Source organism: Coturnix japonica, chromosome 38 (genome assembly GCF_054131305.1).
Source record: "Coturnix japonica strain WE chromosome 38, WE-NBRP24, whole genome shotgun sequence".
NCBI classification, from domain to species: Eukaryota; Metazoa; Chordata; class Aves; order Galliformes; family Phasianidae; genus Coturnix; species Coturnix japonica.
Window position 1 is genome coordinate 1590974 of NC_140700.1, and position 19814 is coordinate 1610787.

The window sequence follows — 19814 nt, forward strand, 5'->3', positions numbered from 1 at the left end:
AACAGTGCAGCAGAGCAAGCTTTCTGTGCACTCCAATCCCTTTCCACAGTCATTGGAAGTGATGGAAGTGGACAACTCAGAGAATGTCCCAAGCCCGACACATCCTCCCGTTGTCATCAATTCTGCACATGGTGACAAATGTGATGGTGAGTGTGGTTGATTTCCTGGTTCTCTAGTAGTTACTCTATTCACTTAGGCTGCTTCTATGGGTTTACCAGGTAAGTGTAGCTGTTTAAATAAAGAACCCATCTGTAGTCACTTCCATTTGTACTTAAGAATATTAACTGTGGGCTGAAGTGTCATTGTATGAGCTACATAAATGTGAGAAATCTGATTGAATTCCTACCGCGTAACTGAAGAGACTGATTTTTTCTTTCCTTGTACAGACCAGCTTTCTAAGACGGGAGAAGAAATAAAAACACCTGTCCAGCAACCAGCTAAAGAGAACCATCATGGATCGCGGATCATTTCCATTAGGAAATCTAATGCTGATACAAAACAAGGTATTCCAGGATTAATCAGAAGCACTTGCCAATTAACTCCAAAGCAATTTATTGTACAAACACAACAGAACATAGGGTTGCTGAATGGACTCGGCTATTTCCATGATCTTGTTCCTACCTCGTATCTTCATGTGCCTTTCAGATTAGGAAGGTAAACTCCTTTGTTTAGAGCATTAGAGCACGACGAGGCCACAGCATGGAGTTTAAGTGCCTGTATGTGCATCTTTTCAACCAGTGGTGAAAGCCACATTTGCTGATAGAGGAATCTAATGTCATGTGGATGGGATAAAGTAAGGGATAAAGCCTACTTTTAATATCCAGAAGGATGAAAGGAGGGCAGCAGACAGACATCAGGTCCATGGTGCTCTTAGCTGTGGGGAGATCTGACAGGGTTTGTTCTGCATGCTTCTGAGCAGGAGGCAGTTTGCAGAGCTGTGGTCCTCAGCGTGTGCCTCTGTCCTTCAGTCTCATTCACTGCTCTGTGTTCCCAGATGACAGTCTGAATTTTGGAATAAAAACACTTGAAGAAATCAGACTGAAGAAACAAAAGGATAAAACCAAACAACAAAGTGGTGAGTTCATATGCCCTACTTTGTTATCCTTCTGATAATACTCAGATAGCTGGCACTGTGTTGGGGAATAGAGCCGTGCAGTGGTTGTTGCACATTGGACAGTAGTGAGTAACAAATGCGCTTTGGTCTTTGTGACGGTTCTGTCAGGTTTGTTTTTGTTGTTGGCAGTGGCTTTTCTTTTTCTTGTTGTAAACACTGTCTGTTTGTTCACTTGGATCAGAAGGGCCTTCAGGAGCTCCTGCTCATCTGCTCCAATCTCAGACTGTTCCTGTGCCGAAGAAGGAGAATGTGCGGACACTGGTCAGAACTGTGACGCTGTCTGCAAAGCAGGGTAATGATGAGTACCTTTGTTTCCATTTGGTGGCTCCTAAGTGGAATGGATAAATTACAATCGGGACTTACCCTAAGTGCATTACAGTTGCAATATTATTTTCTGTCAGGGCTGTCAAAGTGGTGTCTTTGTTTTGGGTGGGAAATGGGCTCACAAGACAGTAATTCTGTTGGTTTCTATCAAATAAGCACTTTGTTTTTCTTTGTTTTAGGGGAGGTGCCTGTGATTCGATTGAATATTGCTGATAATCCTGGAAAACAGGAATCCTCTGTAGGTAAGGGCTGCTTGTGAGCTGCTGTTTGGCTGCCTCCACGTAAATGGGAGAGCACTGCTGAAGCAGGAGGGAGGAAAGTGTGTCGTGGGTCTGTGATGACTCCAAGTGGCACACGAGTGTAGCAGCTGGAAGGTGAATTTGAGAACATACACTTGGAGAAACCAAAGTTTGTGGTTGACTTGTAAAAATCTTTCTCCAAAGGAATTATCTTAGGAATGTTGTTGTTTTCTCTCTGTAGCTGATGTCAGTGGCCTTCCGCTGAAACACAGCCTCGCAGAAAGGCTGGGGAAGAAGATCAAGATTGACAGAGCACCAAGGAGAGGTAAATGGTCATTGGTGTTTGCTGCACAGATTCTCTAGGCTTTCTGCTTGTTCTTTCTCAGGAGCGTTGTTGTTGGGAACACGTATATTCTGTAATATTATGACAAATCTGGAAACTTAAGCTCTCGTTGGACTCTCATTTAATCATTACGCTTCTCCTTTCTTGATGATGGCAGAGAAGGGTGCCAAGCCAGCAGGGGAGATCCATGTCAAGACTCTGGAAGAGATCCGTCTTGAAAGAGCGAATCAGCGAGGAGAAACCCCAGCTGCCCCCCAGGCAGAAGGGTGCTGTAAGGTGGAGGATCCCAGCTCCGGGGTGAGGCCTTCCCCTGCAGTTCACATCAAAACCTACTCGGAAGCCCTGGCTGAAAGGAAACACAAAGGACTGGAGGGAGAGAAGCAAAAAGTAGAAGAGCTTCTTACTGAGAAGAGAGCTGAGGGTAAATGCAAGAACAAGAGAATTTTCCCTCCACCTGGGCCGGGAAACGTGAAACTGGAAGAGCCATGGCGTAAAATCAAGAGATTGGAAGAAATTCATATTAAAACCTTGGAAGAAATCAAGCAGGAGAAAGCCCTGCGGATGCAGCAGGTCGCAAAGCCAGCAGGTAACGAGGTGCTTCACTGTCTGCTCTGCCGAAGTGCTTCCCCTGTCAAGCAAATGGAGTTTGCTTAGAATTGCCTGGGCTGTTTCTTACAACATGCAAAGGCAGGAAGTGCCAGGATGTCCATCCATGTGTTTTTCCATTGAATCCGTGGTGTCTGCCTGCTTCATTCTGGAAAATTCATTCGCTGTGAGGTTTTGTAATTCAGTTTCTCTTGTACATTTTTTTTTCTGCCATGTTTTTGGTGTGGCATGTTCTGTGTGTTGATGCCAAGGTTGCCTTCATCTTTGGTGTGTGTTGCTTAGTTCGATATGTAAATGTATTTGAAAAGCATGGATTGATTCCTCAGCATGGGGGCCAACCTCTGTCAGAAAGGTCAGGGGGGTGAGTTATTCATTGGGGAGGTGAAAGGCTTTGTGATGAGACAGCTTGTGAAGGAGGGAAGAGCTTGGATACTGTATGGACTGCGTGATGTCGCCTCTGTCTGTGCTTTGTTATTGAATGTGAGGAAATAAGCACATGGAGGAAACACTGGCACTCAGGTTTCTTTCTATGCTTGCTGTTGACCAAGTGATTTTCTTTTTCTTTGTTTTAAAGCTGCTGGAAGAGAAGAGAAAAAGACTGTGGGATGGAGCAGGGCTGCTCCCAAAGCTGTCTCTGCACCCTCAGAGGTGAGTCCCTTCTGAAGATGGACACATTGACACAATTTCTTCACATGTTCTCATGTCTCACTGCTCACCATGTGCCACCATCATGAGTGCATTCCTACCTTCCTGCCTTTGGTGAAGAGCTGCAGCCATGTTTCACAATCCTGATACTTTCAATGGCTTTCCCAGTCAGCTTTGCACTCCTCAAACTCAGAATTGATCTGATTGTATCTGGCAGTGAGGCAGTAACCCTGCTGGCACCAGGTACAACATGTGAGGTTAACGTGGAGGGCACTGGATACAAAAAGGCCACGACGGCTTCTGTTCAGGGAAATCAGACTGTGGGTGGATGTTGTGTAGGGGAACAGGAATGACTTTCTGTTGCTCAGATAGAATGTGGTAGGTAACAACTCCAGTACTGTGCTGATTTAAACGAGCTTGCTTTGTTAATTGCACACGTTTGAAACAGTGTTTTCACAGCAAAGCGTGGATCTTGTTATATGCAGGCATTTATGAAAGGGTCAGTGACCCAAGTGACAGGAATGTACTGTTCCAGGTGCAGCCGTTTTTGCAATATCTCCAATCTGATTTCCTTCATACACTCTCCCTGGTGTTTGTTCTGATTTTGCACTTACTTTATTTCTTTTTATCCCTGGGATCAGAGTACACCAGATTCTAGAGCTCAAACAAAGAGCCTTGAGGGGGCAATAAAGGAGAAGCTGCAGCTGAGACAACCAAAGAAGCTGAAGAAGGAAGTGGCTGCTGTGCCGGCTGCTGCTAAAGAAACAGTCAAAGGTAAAAGTGCAGAGCTTAGCAGTCCTGAATCCACCCTTCATGGTCAGCTTATCAGCTTGCAAAGGCCTAAGTGAAATCTCAGCACGGTGGGCAACAGCATTGCCAGGGAAACCATCAGCCCAACCTCAGGAGCAGAGAACTATGAATGAGTGTTGAGTGTGAGGTGGTCCTCGGAAGTAAAGGGACCTGAGTGCTCATGGTGGGTGCGTGCCTTTGCTTAGTGCTAGAAAGGGAAATGCTTATTTTCTTAGTTCACTTGTGTTCCTTCCAGCCAGACTTCAGCTTGAGAACGAGGGACAGACAGTGGCACTGAGCTGCAGACTTACCTGTGTGATAAACCCCTGGATGTATTTTGTGGGTCTGTTGTGGCTTGCACAGCGTCTGGTTGCACACTCTTGTCTGTAGCTCCTGCTTTTTCCTTTCTCTAGAGGGACCATGTATTGCTTTCTCCTGCTGTATAGCTGTTTCCCTTGTCTGGGTTATAATATGGTGTAGCTGTGCAGTTTCTTTGTTCCTTTGGTCGGACTGTTGGTATGCAGCACTTACTGTGGAAGATATTGCTGAGATTTGTGGAAAGAGCAATGTAATTTTGCTGGCCAGATGTATTTAACTGTGGAGAAGAGCTGTGGGAATGACAGGACAACCTGGACTCCTCTCAAGGCACAATTGTACCAGCTCTCTCTTCTTCCTGTAGCCAAGGGCAACGTGTGTGAGAAGCCTTGGGATGGCAAAGCCAGCAGCCCCACGAAGCGAGCAAGGAAGAGGAAGGCTGCTGAGATCTCTCCTTCTGCTGTGGCAGCTGTGAATCGTCAGAGAAGCACTGAAGAAGAGGAGCCTCCAGCTAAAAAAGCTAAAATAGCAGCTTTGGTAAGGAGGGGAGGAAGCATGAGTGCTGCCCTGGTCAGGCTTACTGATAAGGTCCTTCAGGAGCCCCTTGGCCCCCGTGTTGGGTTAAGGCTCAGCAGTGCTGAAGGAGAAGCGCTGCAGAGGAAGGATATCCTGAGCAATCATTGACTTTGTCTTCCTTCTTCTTAGACTGCTGGTCCAGCCCTGCCGGAGGTCAGCCTGCTCACCAAGGCTGTAGAAGAAGATGACTTTGAAAAGTTCATCTCAGAAATCTTAGCAGGGGAACTGGAAGCCAAGTGCAACGTGTGTGAGAAGCCTTGGGATGGCAAAGCCAGCAGCCCCATAAAGAGAGCAAGGAAGAGGAAGGCTGCTGAGATCTCTCCCTCTGCTGTGGCAGCTGTGAATCGTCAGAGAAGCACTGAAGAAGAGGAGCCTCCAGCTAAAAAAGCTAAAATAGCAGCTTTGGTAAGGAGGGGAGGAAGCATGAGTGCTGCCCTGGTCAGGCTTACTGATAAGGTCCTTCAGGAGCCCCTTGGCCCCCGTATTGGGTTAAGGCTCAGCAGTGCTGAAGGAGAAGCGCTGCAGAGGAAGGATATCCTGAGCAATCATTGACTTTGTCTTCCTTCTTCCCAGACTGCTGCTCCAGCCCTGCCGGAGGTCAGCCTGCTCACCAAGGCTGTAGAAGATGACACTGAAAAGTTCATCTCGGAACTCTTAGAGGAAATGGAAGGACAATATGACTTGGAGCTGGAGAAGGACGTGGATGAACTCCATCTTGAACTTTCTGAGATGATTGATAGTGTATCTGAGTAGTCTTGTAGTATATATATATAAAAATAAATATTTTAAAAGGCTTCACAATGAGTCTTAAAGCACAGCTGAACTGGTAAAAGATTGGCAGACTGCATTCCATTCTCCTGAGTTTTCCTGCTGGTCAGAGTTGAGGCCCTGTGCATCCATTCCCTGATCCTGGTTGGCTCCTTTCAGCAGCAAGAGGACAAAGCAGTTCTGTGACAGCCCAGAAGGACGTCCATCTGTGTGCTGCAGTGCCTGGCAATTGATCTCCTGATTCAGTGACGCTCTGAAGGCTTCAACCTCAAGCTCCTTCCTTCCTCCTCCCTTGGCCATGCTCAGCGTTGGGTGCAGCTGGAAGCTTCTTCAGTGCTCCCAGTTCTTGAATAGTCCCTATGTCTAGCTTGGAGTTCTGCCAGCTCTTGAGTTTTGTTGGTGTATGCTTTTGTTTTTGACTTGAATCCTTTAAGGCAACTTAATGACAACGTGGGGGTGGGAGGGAGCAGAATTATTCTGGTGTTTTCGACCAAATGTGCCACCAAGGCGGGGGGGTGCTCCCTGCCTTCCAGTTAACAGCAGTGATGCAGCAGCAGTGTGAGAAGTGGGAGCTGCACGCCGCAGCTGCGTTATTCCCTCCTTTCCCTTTTTCTGGACTTCTGCTGTTTGCTGGCAGAGCGCGATGCTGGGCTGATGATTTCTGGAAGCCAACACGTGTGCGCTTCGCTTGTCTCAGTTCAGTGTGCAGCCATCCCAGCCCTGCTGTTGGCACAGTGCAGCCCTGGCCCTGCTGGAGGACGCCGTGGTGACTCTGAGCTTCAGCAGGGTATTGAGTGGTTTTCTGCTGCCTCTGGGTGGGACTGTGCCCATGTAGTGTCTGCCATTGTTACTGTAAATATTTTATCCTTTCCTTTTGTATTTGCCTTCTATTTAAGATATTGTATGAACGTAGTCAGGCTCCTCTGTTTGTGCCAGTGGCTCTCAGCTGTGTTTTTAAATAAACCTGGCACAGGACAGCAGTGCTGTACGTCTGCCTGCAGCTCTTGGAGGGAGCAGGAGGGGAGCCAGGAGTGCTGCTCCAACAACATCCTGGTGCTGCTGCCACCAGGGTTACTGCTGTGCTGCTGTTATGAGCTCCATGGAAGAGATGAGCTCCAGCACGGCCTCCTCTCACTTATTTGGCTCTGAACCCTTCAGTTGCTATTGGCCGTGGCACATTCCATGCAGTGTGAATCTCTCTAACAGACATAACTGTATCAGTGGAATTGTGGGGGCTGGGAGGGAGGACACAGTGCTGCTGAGAGCAGGGCCAGGCAGCCCAGCATGCTCAGCACCACAGCCAGGTGAGGCTGGCAGTTCAGTTACAGTCTTTGCACTCCCTGTGCTATCTGCACCGCTTTGGCATGAAGACATGACTGGAAAGTTCATCTAGTATTGGGCTGAGCTGTGCTTCCCCCCCATAACCCACAGTGCTGCCACAGCCACATTCTGAGGGCAGACACCCAGCTTCCATAACCAACCATGCACTGAGGCTGAGCTGCCCACACCCCACATCCCAACCTGCTCCTCTACAAAACATCTCCGCTTTATTCCATACAAATCCCAGAGCATCCCACTCTTCCCATCCTGCAGCGGGGAGCGGAGACAGCCACAGCTCCCCATGTCCCATCGCATCCCACTCCAGCTGCCCTGTGGTCCTCAGTGCTGCAGCAGCCGGCTGTAGGATCCACCGCGGGTCCTCAGTTCGGTGGGTGTCCCCATCTCAGCCATCGTGTCATGCTCCAGCACCACAACATGGTCTGCCTACTCCAGCATCCGGGGTTGATGGCTGATGAGCAGCATTGACTGGTCCCCCCTGTTGGGTATTGGGTAGGTTTGTGGCGTGGCATTAAACTGGTTCATTCGGTGTTACACACGGTGTGTGAGTCCCGTCTGATCCCATGTGCGGAGGCACGGTACTTTCACACAGCAGCCTTGATTTGTTGCCAGATTGGGAGGCGACAGCCTTCATGTCAGAAATGTGGACAAATGCTTCTGTTGTCTGAACCGTCTCTTGGCCCTCAGCACAATGATGTGCTGCCTTTCCAACCCTTCACAGCACTGCTAGGTGCCAAGTGCTGTGCTTTAAGTCTGTTGTACGATGAGTGGCAGCAGAGACTTTCCAAGTGAAATGCTTCATGCTGTAGATAAACAACAACAACAAATACAGCTGGGTTAATGTGGTTGTCTTCCTGTGGCATACTAGTTGAAGCAAAAAAGAAAATCCCCATCACTTCTTGCTGGTGCTCTTGGCCACCCCCAGGAAGGGCTGAAAAGCTCTTCCAGGTCCTTTCCTTTGAGCCTTTGCTGCAGAGGGTCCCCACAGATTCCATTCCAAGATCTCCCTAAGCCTCCCTGTTTCCTACAGCTGTAGGCACTGATCCTAAAACAGCTGGGCTCTGTTTCCAGCCTGTGGGACCCCAGGAGTTCCTCACAGCATCTTCTGCAAAGCCAGAGCTGCCCACAGTCCCCCACAGCCACTCTTCCCACTACATACGTCAGGGTGCGGATGCAGCGCGCTGAGTCCCGGATGTCCCACACTTTGATGTACAACGTGGACACGGTGAACACCAACCCCGTGTGGCTGCAGTACTTGATGGAAACGACATTATTTGGGTGACCCTTGAGGGAAGCAATTTCCTGACCCGTCACCAAGTTCCACATCTTACAGCTCCGGTCTGTAGGAAGAAGAACGTGACTGAGAGAGTTGGGCTGGGGAGTTCCTCCGTGGCGTGGAGGCACCGACTCCTTCCCAAGCGCTGCCTCCCACCACCCACAGCTCCACTCCAGGGCAATGGAGCCAACCTGCTCCAGCACCTGGACGTCAGAAGGCAGGGACAGGGGAGCAGCCCAGAAGGAGCCATCCCTGCCATGCACCCCAATTCCCCACGCCAGCCTGGGGAGATCTATGAGACTAGCGCATAAAAAGCCAGCAGCCCCCACACCTGTTCTGTCCAACATATACCTTTGGAGCCAGTGAAAAGCAGTTCATCAGTGGCATCCAGGCAGAGCACAGGCTTGGTGTGTCCTTCTGCCACAGAGACGCACTGCAGTGGGGCTGTCCTGGAATTCTGGTGCCACCCACTGGATTAATGATGCCCCCTGCATGGGAAAGAAAGAAGGTGGCGTAGGTATGTGGAAAGGCACAGCACTGTAAGGTCCTACAGGCATGGGAAAGCACGAGCTGCCTCACCCCCAAGCATCTTCCACTTCCTGGTAGGGCAATGGGCCCCTCCATCTGAACTCAGGCATATCTGAGCAATCATCTTCATGGAAAACCTTGGCATCTCCCCACTAGCAGCCCCTGCCTAACGGCTCTGCCCAGGTGACACAGACTGTGAGACGTGATGCTCACGGCCTCTGCTCTGAGCCAGGAAACTCAGCTCATTGGACCTCAGCTCAGTTGAGGACAAACTGCACTTTCTCCATCCTGAAGCTCTGCCAGGAACGCTTCATTAGACCAATTTCATGGCAGTTCCTTCAAGCTGCCAGCCAGCCTGTGGTTCGCAAAGTTTGGAAACGGAGCTGTACTCCTTTTAAAACCAAAAGGATGACAGAGGGCAGCACTGCCATTTGCACCCAGCACCCTGTGCCCGATGCTGGCTCAGAGGATCCATCCTCACCAAACCTTCTTCCAAGGGACGCCCTGCAGGCACCTCATCCCTCCGGCCACAGCATCTGCCAATCACTTCCACATCAGAGTGTTCAGAACACTGAGGTCCAGCAGCCCCACTGCTGCAGTCCTGAGCTTTGTGGACACCAGCAGCTCTTTCCTGCTGGCATTCCAAGCACCGACTGGGGATCTGAGCTGTGCTAAATCTTTTCCTATGAGTAGGCAAAACAAGGCAGGAGGCTGGAGAAGGGCAGGCCCAGGGCTGCATGAGGTCTGCATTAGTCAGGAGGGTGAAGGTAAGCTCATTAATTCGGGTTTAGAAGTCACACGAGTGCGACCTTCTCAATTAGCAGCTGTGCTCACACATTCAGCAGCTCTCCTCTGACCCCTAGTGTTGCTACTGGTCTCGAAGTGACACCGAGACCAAAGGGAAATCCCGGCTCCCCAGGGTGAGATGCGATCAGAGCAAACAGCTCAAGGTGACAAAGCACACACGCGCCTGGCACCGTGTATCCAGTGGTTACTGAGAGCAGAGCACCCATCAGCACCAGAGCTGCTCCTAAAGGGCAATGAGAAGGTTGTCCTTGCACTGGGACAAACTCAGGAGCACATTCACCCCGAGGCTGAGCTCTGCACAGCAGTGACTTGGCTTCTGGGGCAGAGAGCTCTGCTCACACAGGACCCAGCACTGGAGACATATGCGGTACCCCATGCCATTGCCAGAAACACCATATTAGGCCTAGAGACACAAATCCTGTGGCGACATGGCACCCCAGAGAGGATCGAATCAGACAATGGGACTCATTTCAAAAATTCACTGGTGAGCACTTGGGCCAAAGAACATGGCATCGAGTGGATCTATCACATCCCCTATCACGCACGAGCCGCTGGTAAGATCGAGCGCCACAATGGTTTGCTGAAAACCACGCTGAAAGTGATGGGTGGTGGAACATTTAAGAACTGGGAGAAACATCTAGCAGAAGCCACCTGGCTGGTAAACACCCGAGGATCAGCCAACCGAGACGGCGCTACACAGTCCAACTCCCTGCGTACCGTGGAGGGAGACAAGGTTCCTGTGGTGCATGTAAAGAATATGCTGGGAAAAGCGGTTTGGGTCCTCCCAGCCTCTGGAAAGGGGAGGCCCCTCCATGGAACTGTCTTTGCACAGGGACCTGGGTGCACCTGGTGGGTGATGCAGAAGGATGGGGATGTTCAGTGTGTGCCACAGGGAAATTTGATGCTGGGGGAGTGCAGCCTGTGATTCCATGTGTGTATATATATATATATATATATATATGTATGTACATATGTAAAGCATGTTAACTACTGTTCTGTTTATATGTTGATTAAAGTTAGGCATGATGTGATGATGTGTAATAAGGGGTGGAATGTTATGGTTTTGCAATTTGGTTGGTGTTGGTATTCCACATCAGAACACCATGCCTCATAATGGGAGTAAAGGGGACAAGTTTTTTTTTCTGTGAACTGCCTCAAATGGGCATGTGGGTAGGGGCACCGGAAGGGAAGTGAGGAAAGGGACGGGGTTGCTGGCCCGGCTCCCTGCGAGGAGACAACGTGGTCAGAGCTTCCTGCCTTCCACAGCTCCATCGGTGAGATTGGGGACTTGGTATTCTCTTTGTTGAAACTCTCTTGTTGTTGTTTAGCATTATTGGGTTATTAAACTGCCGTTCGTTCTCAGATCACCTTTTTTCTCCCTCATTTTTTGTTAGACCTAATCGCAATCTCCCTTCCCCTCTTCCGAAACGCACGTGGCCGGGCCGGGCCACTACCGTGCCGTGAGAGAAAAAGGGGGGGAGCTTTTGTTCCTGCTGCCCCGGGTTTGTGCCCACTGTCCCGGAGTGAGCTCTAGAGAGAACTCCATGACAAGCGATCATACGAGTGGGAATGGCTTTAAACTCCAAGAGTGGAAATGGAGGTAGATGGGTGGAGGAAATTCCTCCCCCAGAGGCAGTGAGGCCCTGGCCCAGGCTGCCCAGAGGCTGTGGGTGCCCTATGGCCCATCTCAGGCAGGTTTTGCACATGATGCAAAAGCTCCAGTGCTTCTGCAGGAGGTTTCCCAGACAGCAGGCACCATCCTGCTCTGACCAGCAGGCAGTCATTTGCTTTGCAATTAGAACTAAGCAAGAACTATGAGCACATTTTCTCCCTCCTCCATTTCATTTTGCTTTGTGGGCTGGACTGAGAATCCAAAAGCGAAAATCTTACCTTCATCAGCACAGTCATTCCACATAAACATTCCTGTAGTACAGATGGGCTCTATTGTAGGTAATGATAACCTCCTTACTGAACAAAGATGGCTGTAATCCCACTGTGTATTAAGGATGCCAACTCCTGGACCTACCACTGCACCTGTACTGAAAAGGAGGCAACGGACTGCCTGTGTCACACCTGTAGCTCGCATTTGCTGGTGATAAGGACTCTTGTATTTGCTGTATCCAACCTCCAGAGCTTCTGCAAAGGATACCAGGGCAGAAACAGGCATCTAAGAAAAGCAGCACTGAATTAAAAACACAAGACAATAACCTGTAACTGCTAGCTGGACCATTTTAGAAGAGGCCTCAGAGAGCACTTTGTACCTCACAAATAAAGATCATCTTAAAACATCTTGAAGCAATACTTGAGAGAGTGTGAATCACATTCACTTTCTCACACTGACTTTCACCTCCCCAGTTATGCTGTGGATGAATCACTCAGGCACATAAATGTACACCAGTCTGTACGTGGTGAAATGCTGCCTGGGAAACACATGCAGTACCAAAAGTAACAGAGAGCATGGGATAGATTAAGTAGTTCCACTTCAGACAAAAGGGACTGTTCCCCCCCGATGGGCAAATGAAAGAGCCTTTATTTGAGAAACGGGCTCTATAGGAAAAGATATCAGAAGGAATGAACCCTGGGTGTAGTGCAAGAAAAGAGAAATTCATTTTGTCAACAGCAAAACTGCAGAAACATGGGTACCATGAAAACAGGCCAGGAAGCCTCTCAGGGAAGGAGGTTTCTAGTGGGACGTGGGGTTAAAGGGAAAAGAGGGGGTCACGCACTGTGGCATGGTCATGGTCAAGGACATGGACTGGGTAGCCTTCAACTCTTTTCCCTTCTCTGTCCAGAGAAGGAAAAAGCAAAGCAAACCCCAAGCAAACTCCATGCACTTGATAAGGGAAGTGCTTCACCAAGGCAGCTACAACAGCATCTTCTTACTTCTAGCCCAGGATGTGCTTCTGGAGCTGGCACACTGCCTCTGCTCTGATGTGGGCTCTGGGCCTTTGTCACACTGCGCTCCACCTTCGCGTGTTTTTTGGCAGGCCACAGCTCTGCTTTTTGCTCCTCTTCCTCCACTCCCTTGTGCTTTCTTGCAGCCACCGTCCTGCAGAAGGAGTGGTTGTCAGCTGTGGGGGAAGGTCGTCCCCCCGTCCTGGGACCTGCTGTTCCAGGAAGCCCTCCAGCCTGGAGAGCAGCTTTCACATAGATCTTGCCATTTGGCTCAGCACCTCTCCCTGTTAGAACCAAGAAAGGGGAAGCTGCAAGATTTAATGAGTCCAGCACTACCTTCAGTCTGCAAACTGGCACAGAATCACAGAATTAGAGGTGTTGGAAGGGACATCCAGAGATCATCGAGACCAACCCCCCTCATCAAGACCAAAGACCCAACTGGGCCACGATACGGAGAAATCTCATCTCCAGTGTTGACTGCAATGGATCTTAGGCTCTTGGGTGAACTGTGGGCTTGATTTTCCAATCCTGGACAGGAAAGGTCACTGTCAACCCCTCCAATTGCAAGACCTCAAGCAACATGCAACAACAACAGTCACAAGAAAGGACAGACAGCAAGCCTGACTAGAAAGACAGGACCCAGAACCCAGATGCCTGCTGTGTGTCTGTAGCTCTCTTCACAGCTGGGCCACACTCCACACCAGTGTCCTGCCTTCCTGCAAGGCCATGCTTCACTGCAAGCCTGTTTGCTTCAGCTTCTAGCAGAAAGGAAACAAGAAAGACGTGAAGAGCATCTCTTGGGAGGAAGATCTGAGCACAGCCAAACACAAACTTCTGCTCCTCAAGCGTACTTTCTTCCATTCATTCCCATGGTGGGAATCCAGACTCCCTGCAAGTGAAAGAAAAATGAGGCGTGGAAGGGTTATGGGCTGGCTGGAGGAAGAGCTGGAGTTGATCCAGCGTAGAGACAGAGCTTAGGAGCCCTCTCCCAATGTTCAGAGACACAAGCCAGGGCACAGGAAAGGGCACAGGGCACAGGACTCGGAGAGTTTGGGGACTGAGACTTAGGAGAGAGTGAAGAAAGCTGAGGCAAGGGAAGCGCTGCTCAGCTGGGGAAGAAGGCCAAGATGGAAAGCAGAAAGCAACGATGAGGGCTTGAGCAAGAAGCCACAAAGGACAGCAGAACCACCTGCAACGCTTCCTCGGAGGTGGCACCAAAGTCAACGGTCAGTATGGTCCGGATTGCAGGCACGGCCGTGCTTTCCCTTTTGTGGACAATGGAGAGGAAGGAAGGAAGCTGGAAGGGAAGGGCTTGTGCTGCATTAGAAGAGGGCTTCACCTGTGCAGGACTTGATGTATGGCAAGAGCTGGAGACGCTGCATTCCTTCAGGGTGCTTCAGCTCGATCCCTGTTTCAACGTATTGATTATTAGCTGACCTTATAGCATGTCTTTAGTCATTGTTAGTATCTTACCTACTTAATTTTGTGTTGAAATGTATTTTAGTTGCATTTTGCATCTCTTCATTTCAAATAAAAGCAAACCAAACTTTTTAAAACTGGTGCTGCCTCTTTCAGTAGCTGCTCAAAATGTGCCTGGCTTGGGCTGGCCATCGTAGGGCGATGAAGCGGTCGGCTTCAGGTCCCTCCATGGAAATGCAGCTGCTTTTCCCCCATTTCCCTGTTGGTGTTCTGCACCTGTGGCCTTTCAGCCCAACTGGAACTGCTAGCAACAGACTGTGAGCATCCCCTCGCTCTGCGAGGGCTGAGAGGAAAGCAAGGGAGAGGAAGCAGGGCGGGAGGAAAAAGGGTGTCCCTGCACTCAGCCTCTTGAGCTTGTCTGTCTTCCTGGCTGGCTCTTTCAGCCTTCTGATGCACCGTGTGTTGCTGTTTGCCCCGGGAAGCCCAGCTGCACGCATGGAGGAGGACAGGGCAGCTGGAGGGCTGCAGGTGAACGCGCCTCGGGCACAGAGCTGAGCCGTGAGCTGGGAGGGCCCTGAGCCGCGCGGCGCTGCTTCAGCTCCAATGGCTTCAAGCGCGCGATGGGCAGCGCTGCGTGTTTAGTGCCAGGGTGCTGCGAGGGCACGTTGCTGAGCCAGAGCCCAAAGAGGAGAGGCTGGATGCCAGGAGTGTCTGGTGGCCATTTTCAATTGGCGCCTTGGCATCTTCCTTCTTCCACCAGCCTGCACAGTGGACTCGGTACAATGAGCTACAAGGCACTGCCTCCTGCTGCCTGCATGGCAGCAAGCAGCGCTGCTGGAGGTGAAAGAGAGGATTGTTGGGCTGTGTGCAGCAAAGGACCTGGATGTGAAGGAGGGAAACCAAAGATTGATGAGTGGTCATTGCATCTCAGCTGTGGGTCTGGGCTCAGCCCGTGCAGCAGCACCTCGGGGCTGGGGCCGAGCCCGGTGCCCAGGGCTGTGCTGCCTGCAGGAGGCTGCGGGGCTGTGGGGCTGGGGCAGCCGCTGTGGGTGCAGCACATGGGCATGGGGGAGGGCCGGCAGCAGGGAGGGCATTGGGTCCGAGCACAAATCGTGTTGGTCACAGCACAGGGGCTGCAGGGGATGCCAGGAGCGCAGAGCAGGGAGGGCTGGGCTGTGTGCAGGACACGGCATGAAATCTTCCCTCGGCAGCTGCTGAGCTTTTCCCCCAAGGCTTCAGACTCAGATGATGAGGCTCTGCAGTAAAGCCAGCCGGGCCATCCTGATCCTGCAGGGTTAGGAAAGGGCACAACAGAGCAGTCAGTGAGGAGCACAAGGCAGTGAAGCGCAGCACAAGCCATTGATTGCCTGCACTGATGATGTTCTGCAGCCACCTCAATTGAGATCTGCGTCCTGAGTGCGGATGGAAAGTGAAGGGAAAGGAGGAGCGGGGGATGGAGGGGCAGGAAGCGCTTGGTGCCGGCGGGAGCAGTTCCGGGCCATGGCGGCATGGTGGTGCCGGGAAGGTGATCGGAGCTGAAGGAAGGTGTGTAACATGTCCTTGCTCTGGCTGTCAGTGAGCGGGACGAGTCGGGGCTGCAGTTCTGTGCTGGTGTTTGTTGCTGGGACCGGCTGCCTGAGCAGAATGGGGGCAGCGAGAGGGAGGTTGGACAAGCGGCAGCATCAGGAGCACGGCCCGGTTCTGCTGTGCTGATGGTGCTGTACGGCTGTGGGTCCCCACTGAGGGTCGGTGAGGCAGCGTGGCCCCGTGTGTGGACGTGGGATGTAATCAGAGTGAGTGGATGCAAATGGAGTCAGAGGTGTTACAAGGAGAGGCTCAGGATTGGAACATGGAGAGCAGAGCTGGTGTGTCCCAGCAGGCAGGCGTAGTCAGGTGCCCTTTGGAGCCTGCTGTTGTTGGTGCTGAGCTCAGGAGCCCCATCAGATCAGGTGCTGCGTGCTGCGTATGGCAGCGCCAAGAGATTCCCTTGTGGGAGAAGGGGGAGGATGAAGGAGGCCGAGGGCCCTTTGCTCAGGGCCAGCTCGTCTGTGGCCTCTTGCTGGCCGGAGAGAAGGGCTGCCCGCTGGGCACAGGCAGTGCCTTCTGGCTCCCGTGCCGTGCCCTGTCCTCCAGCCCCCTCCTCATACCATGTGGAACGCCAGTGCCAGCAGTGCCAGCAGTGCGGCCGCCATGTTAGAACCCTGGCCATGTCACCTTGGTCACCTTGGTCACCGTTGCCCCACGCAACGCACTCGCCTCTGAGAGCTCTGGACGTTGACAGCCATGTCGGAAGCCAAGAGAGCAAGGCTGGAGGATTCCCACGATTTAGGTGGGAAGATGGAGCCGGGGACTGCAGGGTCGAAGAGGAGGAGGAGGGGGCCCACCATGACCATCAGGTGGCAGACAGGCAAGCGAGCCCGTTCCCATCGCGCCTGGACCAGCTGCATGACCACCTCCGTGGAGCCCATGGAGGTGGATCCACCTCCAGATGAACCCATGGAGGTGGATCCACTTCCAGATGAGCCCATGGAGGTGGATCCGCCCGTGGCACAGCTGGCCTGGCACCACACCACCGTGCCAGGCCCCACATCCTTACCATCTCAGCTCCGAAATCGCTGGTCCAGGCGCTGGGCTCCTTACCGCCTGCGCGGCCCCCGCCCCCGGCATTAGCCGGGTGGCTTCATTTAACATCAGCTCCTCCTTTGAGACCTCTGCGGGCCCCCGGTTCCATCTTAACCCTATTTCTATTGTGGATTTTAGCGTTAAGTTTAATTGTAGTTTTAGGAGTAGGTTATTGTTTGCGTTTTTTAGTTAGGAGTAGGTTATTGTTCACGTTTTAGTGTTAGTAGATGATTGTTCCTGTTTTAGAGCTAGTTGTAGGTTACTGTTCATGTTTTAGTGTTAGGTGTAGGTTTCTGTTCCTGTTTTAGAGTTAGGCATAGGTTACTGTTCGTACTTAGAGTTAGGTGGGGTCCTACCAGCAGATGGCAGCAAACAGCGCTCACTCGGTAAGCACACGTCTGCTTTCTCACCCAATGACATGAGTGCTGCTTCATGAGTGCAGAGGTCTGTGACATCTCCGATGGATGGGATTTGCATCTTGTGACTTCTCTGTTGCAGATTGTCGAGGAGCAGAGCGTGAGAGGCTGTGAAATGCAATTGGGCTTCATGGAAACAGTCCGGAGCTGTGTCTGGAGCTTCCTGCGTGGCCATTGTAAGGTAGGTGTGCCTTACTGTAAGCGTGTGCTGAAGCAGTGTTGGTTAAGCACAGCTCACTCCTCTGTCTTCAACAGATCAGCTTTCTGCGCACTTTATTTCTGTGTCTGGCGTTGTAGAGCACAGCAGCAGCAAGACAGCAAACACGTCCACAACCAGGTACGTGAACATGGGAAACTTTAATTCTGTGAATAATACTGGTATTAATATTAATAAAGTAGTGGTCACGCATGTGTGATGGAGCTCAGGGATAGGTTTATTCTTGTCTGTTAAGCTCTTCCCTTATTTGACGTCCACCCGTCCTCTCTTGCTTCTCTTCCCCCCACCTGCAAGTGCAGCAGTACTGCAGGCTGAGGGCTCTTTTCCTAGGCAGGCGGGCAAAGGCAACTGAAATGCAAGTTTGCTGTCCCTCTTTGTTCTCGGGTCAGTAGGCCCTGGATATCTTCCCAGCACCTCTCTAAGTCAGCCTGGAAATGTTTGCTCGCAGGAAGTAACCCCATTGCAGTGCCTGAGACTAATGATGCCTTTTCCCCCCCTTACAGCACGCAGCCTCTGTGAGAGCAGTGGAGCAGCAGCTGTCTGCGCTATGGCTGCTGAACTGCATTTCTCACCACCTGAGATCCCTGAGCCCACGATATTGGAGAACATGCTGTGCTACGGACTCTTGTTTGGAGCCCTTTTCCAGCTTCTGTGTGTGCTGGCCATTATCCTGCCAGCTTTCAAGTCCCCAAAGGCAGTAAGTAGCGCTGTGTGAGATTGATAGGAATGCTCAGGCAGTCGGCTGGGAGGGAACTGTCTTGCTAGAGAGGACTTTAGGCTCTGGTTTGCATGGGTTTTTTGGGAACTTGACAGATGTGGAGTTTCTAATGTGCCCTGAGGTCAGGAAGGCAATTTCCTGTGCTGGTCTCCCAAAGCTGCTCGGTCAGGTGACTTGAGCTCCCAAAGCAGCTGTCAGCCAGTTGTTAGAAAGTTCCCTGACTGTTTCCCAATTGCTTCTTGCAGGACTCAGAGGGTTTTGAGTCTAAGACGTGGGAGATGGTGAAGAAACCCAAGGCAAGTGCTGCTCAGCTGAGAAGCAAGAAGGAAAGCAAAAAGAAACAATAAGGGCTTGAGCAGGAAGGCACAAAGGACAGCAGAATCACCTGGAATGCTTCCTCAGAGGTGCACCAAAGGACACACACTGCATGGTCTGGTTTTCAGGCCTGGCCGTGCTTTCCCTTTCATGGACTGCGGAGAGGAACTAAGGAAGCTTTGTCTTTAGTCATTACCAGTATCCCGCCTATTTGATTTCATATTGAAATGTATTTTTGATGCATTTTGCATCTCTCTATTGCAAATAAAAGTGAAACAAACATTTGAATGGTGGTGCTGCCTCTTTCATTAGCTGCTCAAAATGTGCCTGGCTCAGGCTGGCAATCTCAGGGTCCTGATGTGGTCGGCTTCACGTCCCTCCTGGAAATGGAGCTGCTTGTCCCACGTTTCCGTGTTGGTGTTCCCAACTGGTGGCCTTTCAGCCCATCTGGAACTGCTGGCGATGAACTGTGAGCATCCCTTGTTCTACGAGGGCTGAGAGAAACAAAAGCAGCGTGGGAGGAAGAAAGGTGTCCCTGCGCCTTGAGCTTGTCTCTATTCTGTACTTCTGTAGATACCGTATATCTAGAGCTTGTTCTTTGAGAATGATGACTGCTTTGTTTGATGTGTGGTTTCTGGCCCTCATTCATCCTATTAATGCGATAGAACTGACAAACTTGTTTGTGTTTAGGTTGTTTGTATGCTCTATTTCTTATTTTCTCCGTATATGCACTGTCCCCATGATTTCCTGTGCATGTGATTAATTCACATGACAATAAACAGAAGAGACACTCTCCATTTCTTAGGAATGACGCTTAGGTTCACGTATAGATGAGCTTCTTAGTTTTAGAGACTTCAGGCTTTGGAGACTACCTTGGTTTGAACAGCAGAAGGCATCAGTGTTTACTTCTCAGCAGCACCAATCCACAAACCTGAGTAATAGCTGCTTGTTGCTCTGTTTCTGCAGAGCCTCGCAGCTCCCCATGCACTGATTACAGCCTTTGGAAAGGCAGCCAACTCACTTTCCTTGGGAAGCCACACAGATGTGAACCGTAATAGCCCATTGACTTTAGAGATGATTGAACAGGACTCTTTGATTAAAGGATACTGTCAGATGCGTGTCTGCCCCTCTATTCTCTGGTGCTCTGTGTTGGAAGCTTGAAGCTAGCACATCTTGCTCTGCCGTTTTCTGTGTGTCCTTTTCCAGTTGGCAAGCTCTCACTGCTAGAACCCAAGATGCTAAAGCAATATTTAGACTCAAATGCATTTAATGAAAGGAGGCAATCTGTGTGTGTGCGCTTTCTCCAGTGAGACTGGCACTGTTCCCTCGTGTCTTTACCAGATAACTAGACTTTATTTCCCATGGCTGAAATATGATCTGTCATCTGCCCTGAAGGAAACAAGCTTTATAGCTTAGGATTCCTTGTTAGTCCAGGTGAAGAAAGCTTTGCCTTCGGTGCCCTGCCTGGATTTTGGTCTTGGTGTAAAGGCTCTGACTGTGACATTCTGACTGCTGTTTTGAGGCTTACCTTTTGTCTCGCACGT

At 50.8% G+C, this 19814-nt stretch overlaps 3 protein-coding genes across 7 annotated transcripts in view; 2 read left to right on the forward strand and 1 right to left on the reverse strand.

Moving 5' to 3' along the window:
• LOC146754762 (protein MANBAL-like) overlaps nucleotides 1-19814 on the reverse strand; it is a 100118-nt gene that overhangs the window by 68050 nt on the left and 12254 nt on the right. The gene's annotated exons all lie outside the window — the stretch shown is intronic.
• Nucleotides 14603-16585, forward strand: LOC146754767 (uncharacterized). The gene is made up of 2 exons (XM_085527424.1): nucleotides 14603-14822; nucleotides 15915-16585. Exons 1-2 carry the CDS (start codon nucleotides 14603-14605, stop codon nucleotides 16472-16474), a joined length of 780 nt encoding a protein of 259 aa, XP_085383550.1. The 3' UTR covers nucleotides 16475-16585.
• LOC146754768 (protein MANBAL-like) lies at nucleotides 15387-18558 on the forward strand. 4 transcript variants are annotated; one of them, XR_014938614.1, is made up of 5 exons: nucleotides 15387-15527; nucleotides 17103-17201; nucleotides 17276-17357; nucleotides 17741-17934; nucleotides 18201-18558. XR_014938614.1 is itself a non-coding variant. In XM_085526759.1 (5 exons), exons 2-5 carry the CDS (start codon nucleotides 17136-17138, stop codon nucleotides 18300-18302), a joined length of 402 nt encoding a protein of 133 aa, XP_085382885.1. In that variant the 5' UTR covers nucleotides 15387-15527; nucleotides 17103-17135; the 3' UTR covers nucleotides 18303-18558. The 4 variants fall into 4 exon arrangements, 2 of the variants coding, with proteins under 2 accessions (XP_085382885.1, XP_085382884.1); XM_085526759.1 differs by having other exon boundaries at nucleotides 17318-17357; XM_085526758.1 differs by lacking the exon at nucleotides 15387-15527 and having other exon boundaries at nucleotides 16896-17201; nucleotides 17318-17357.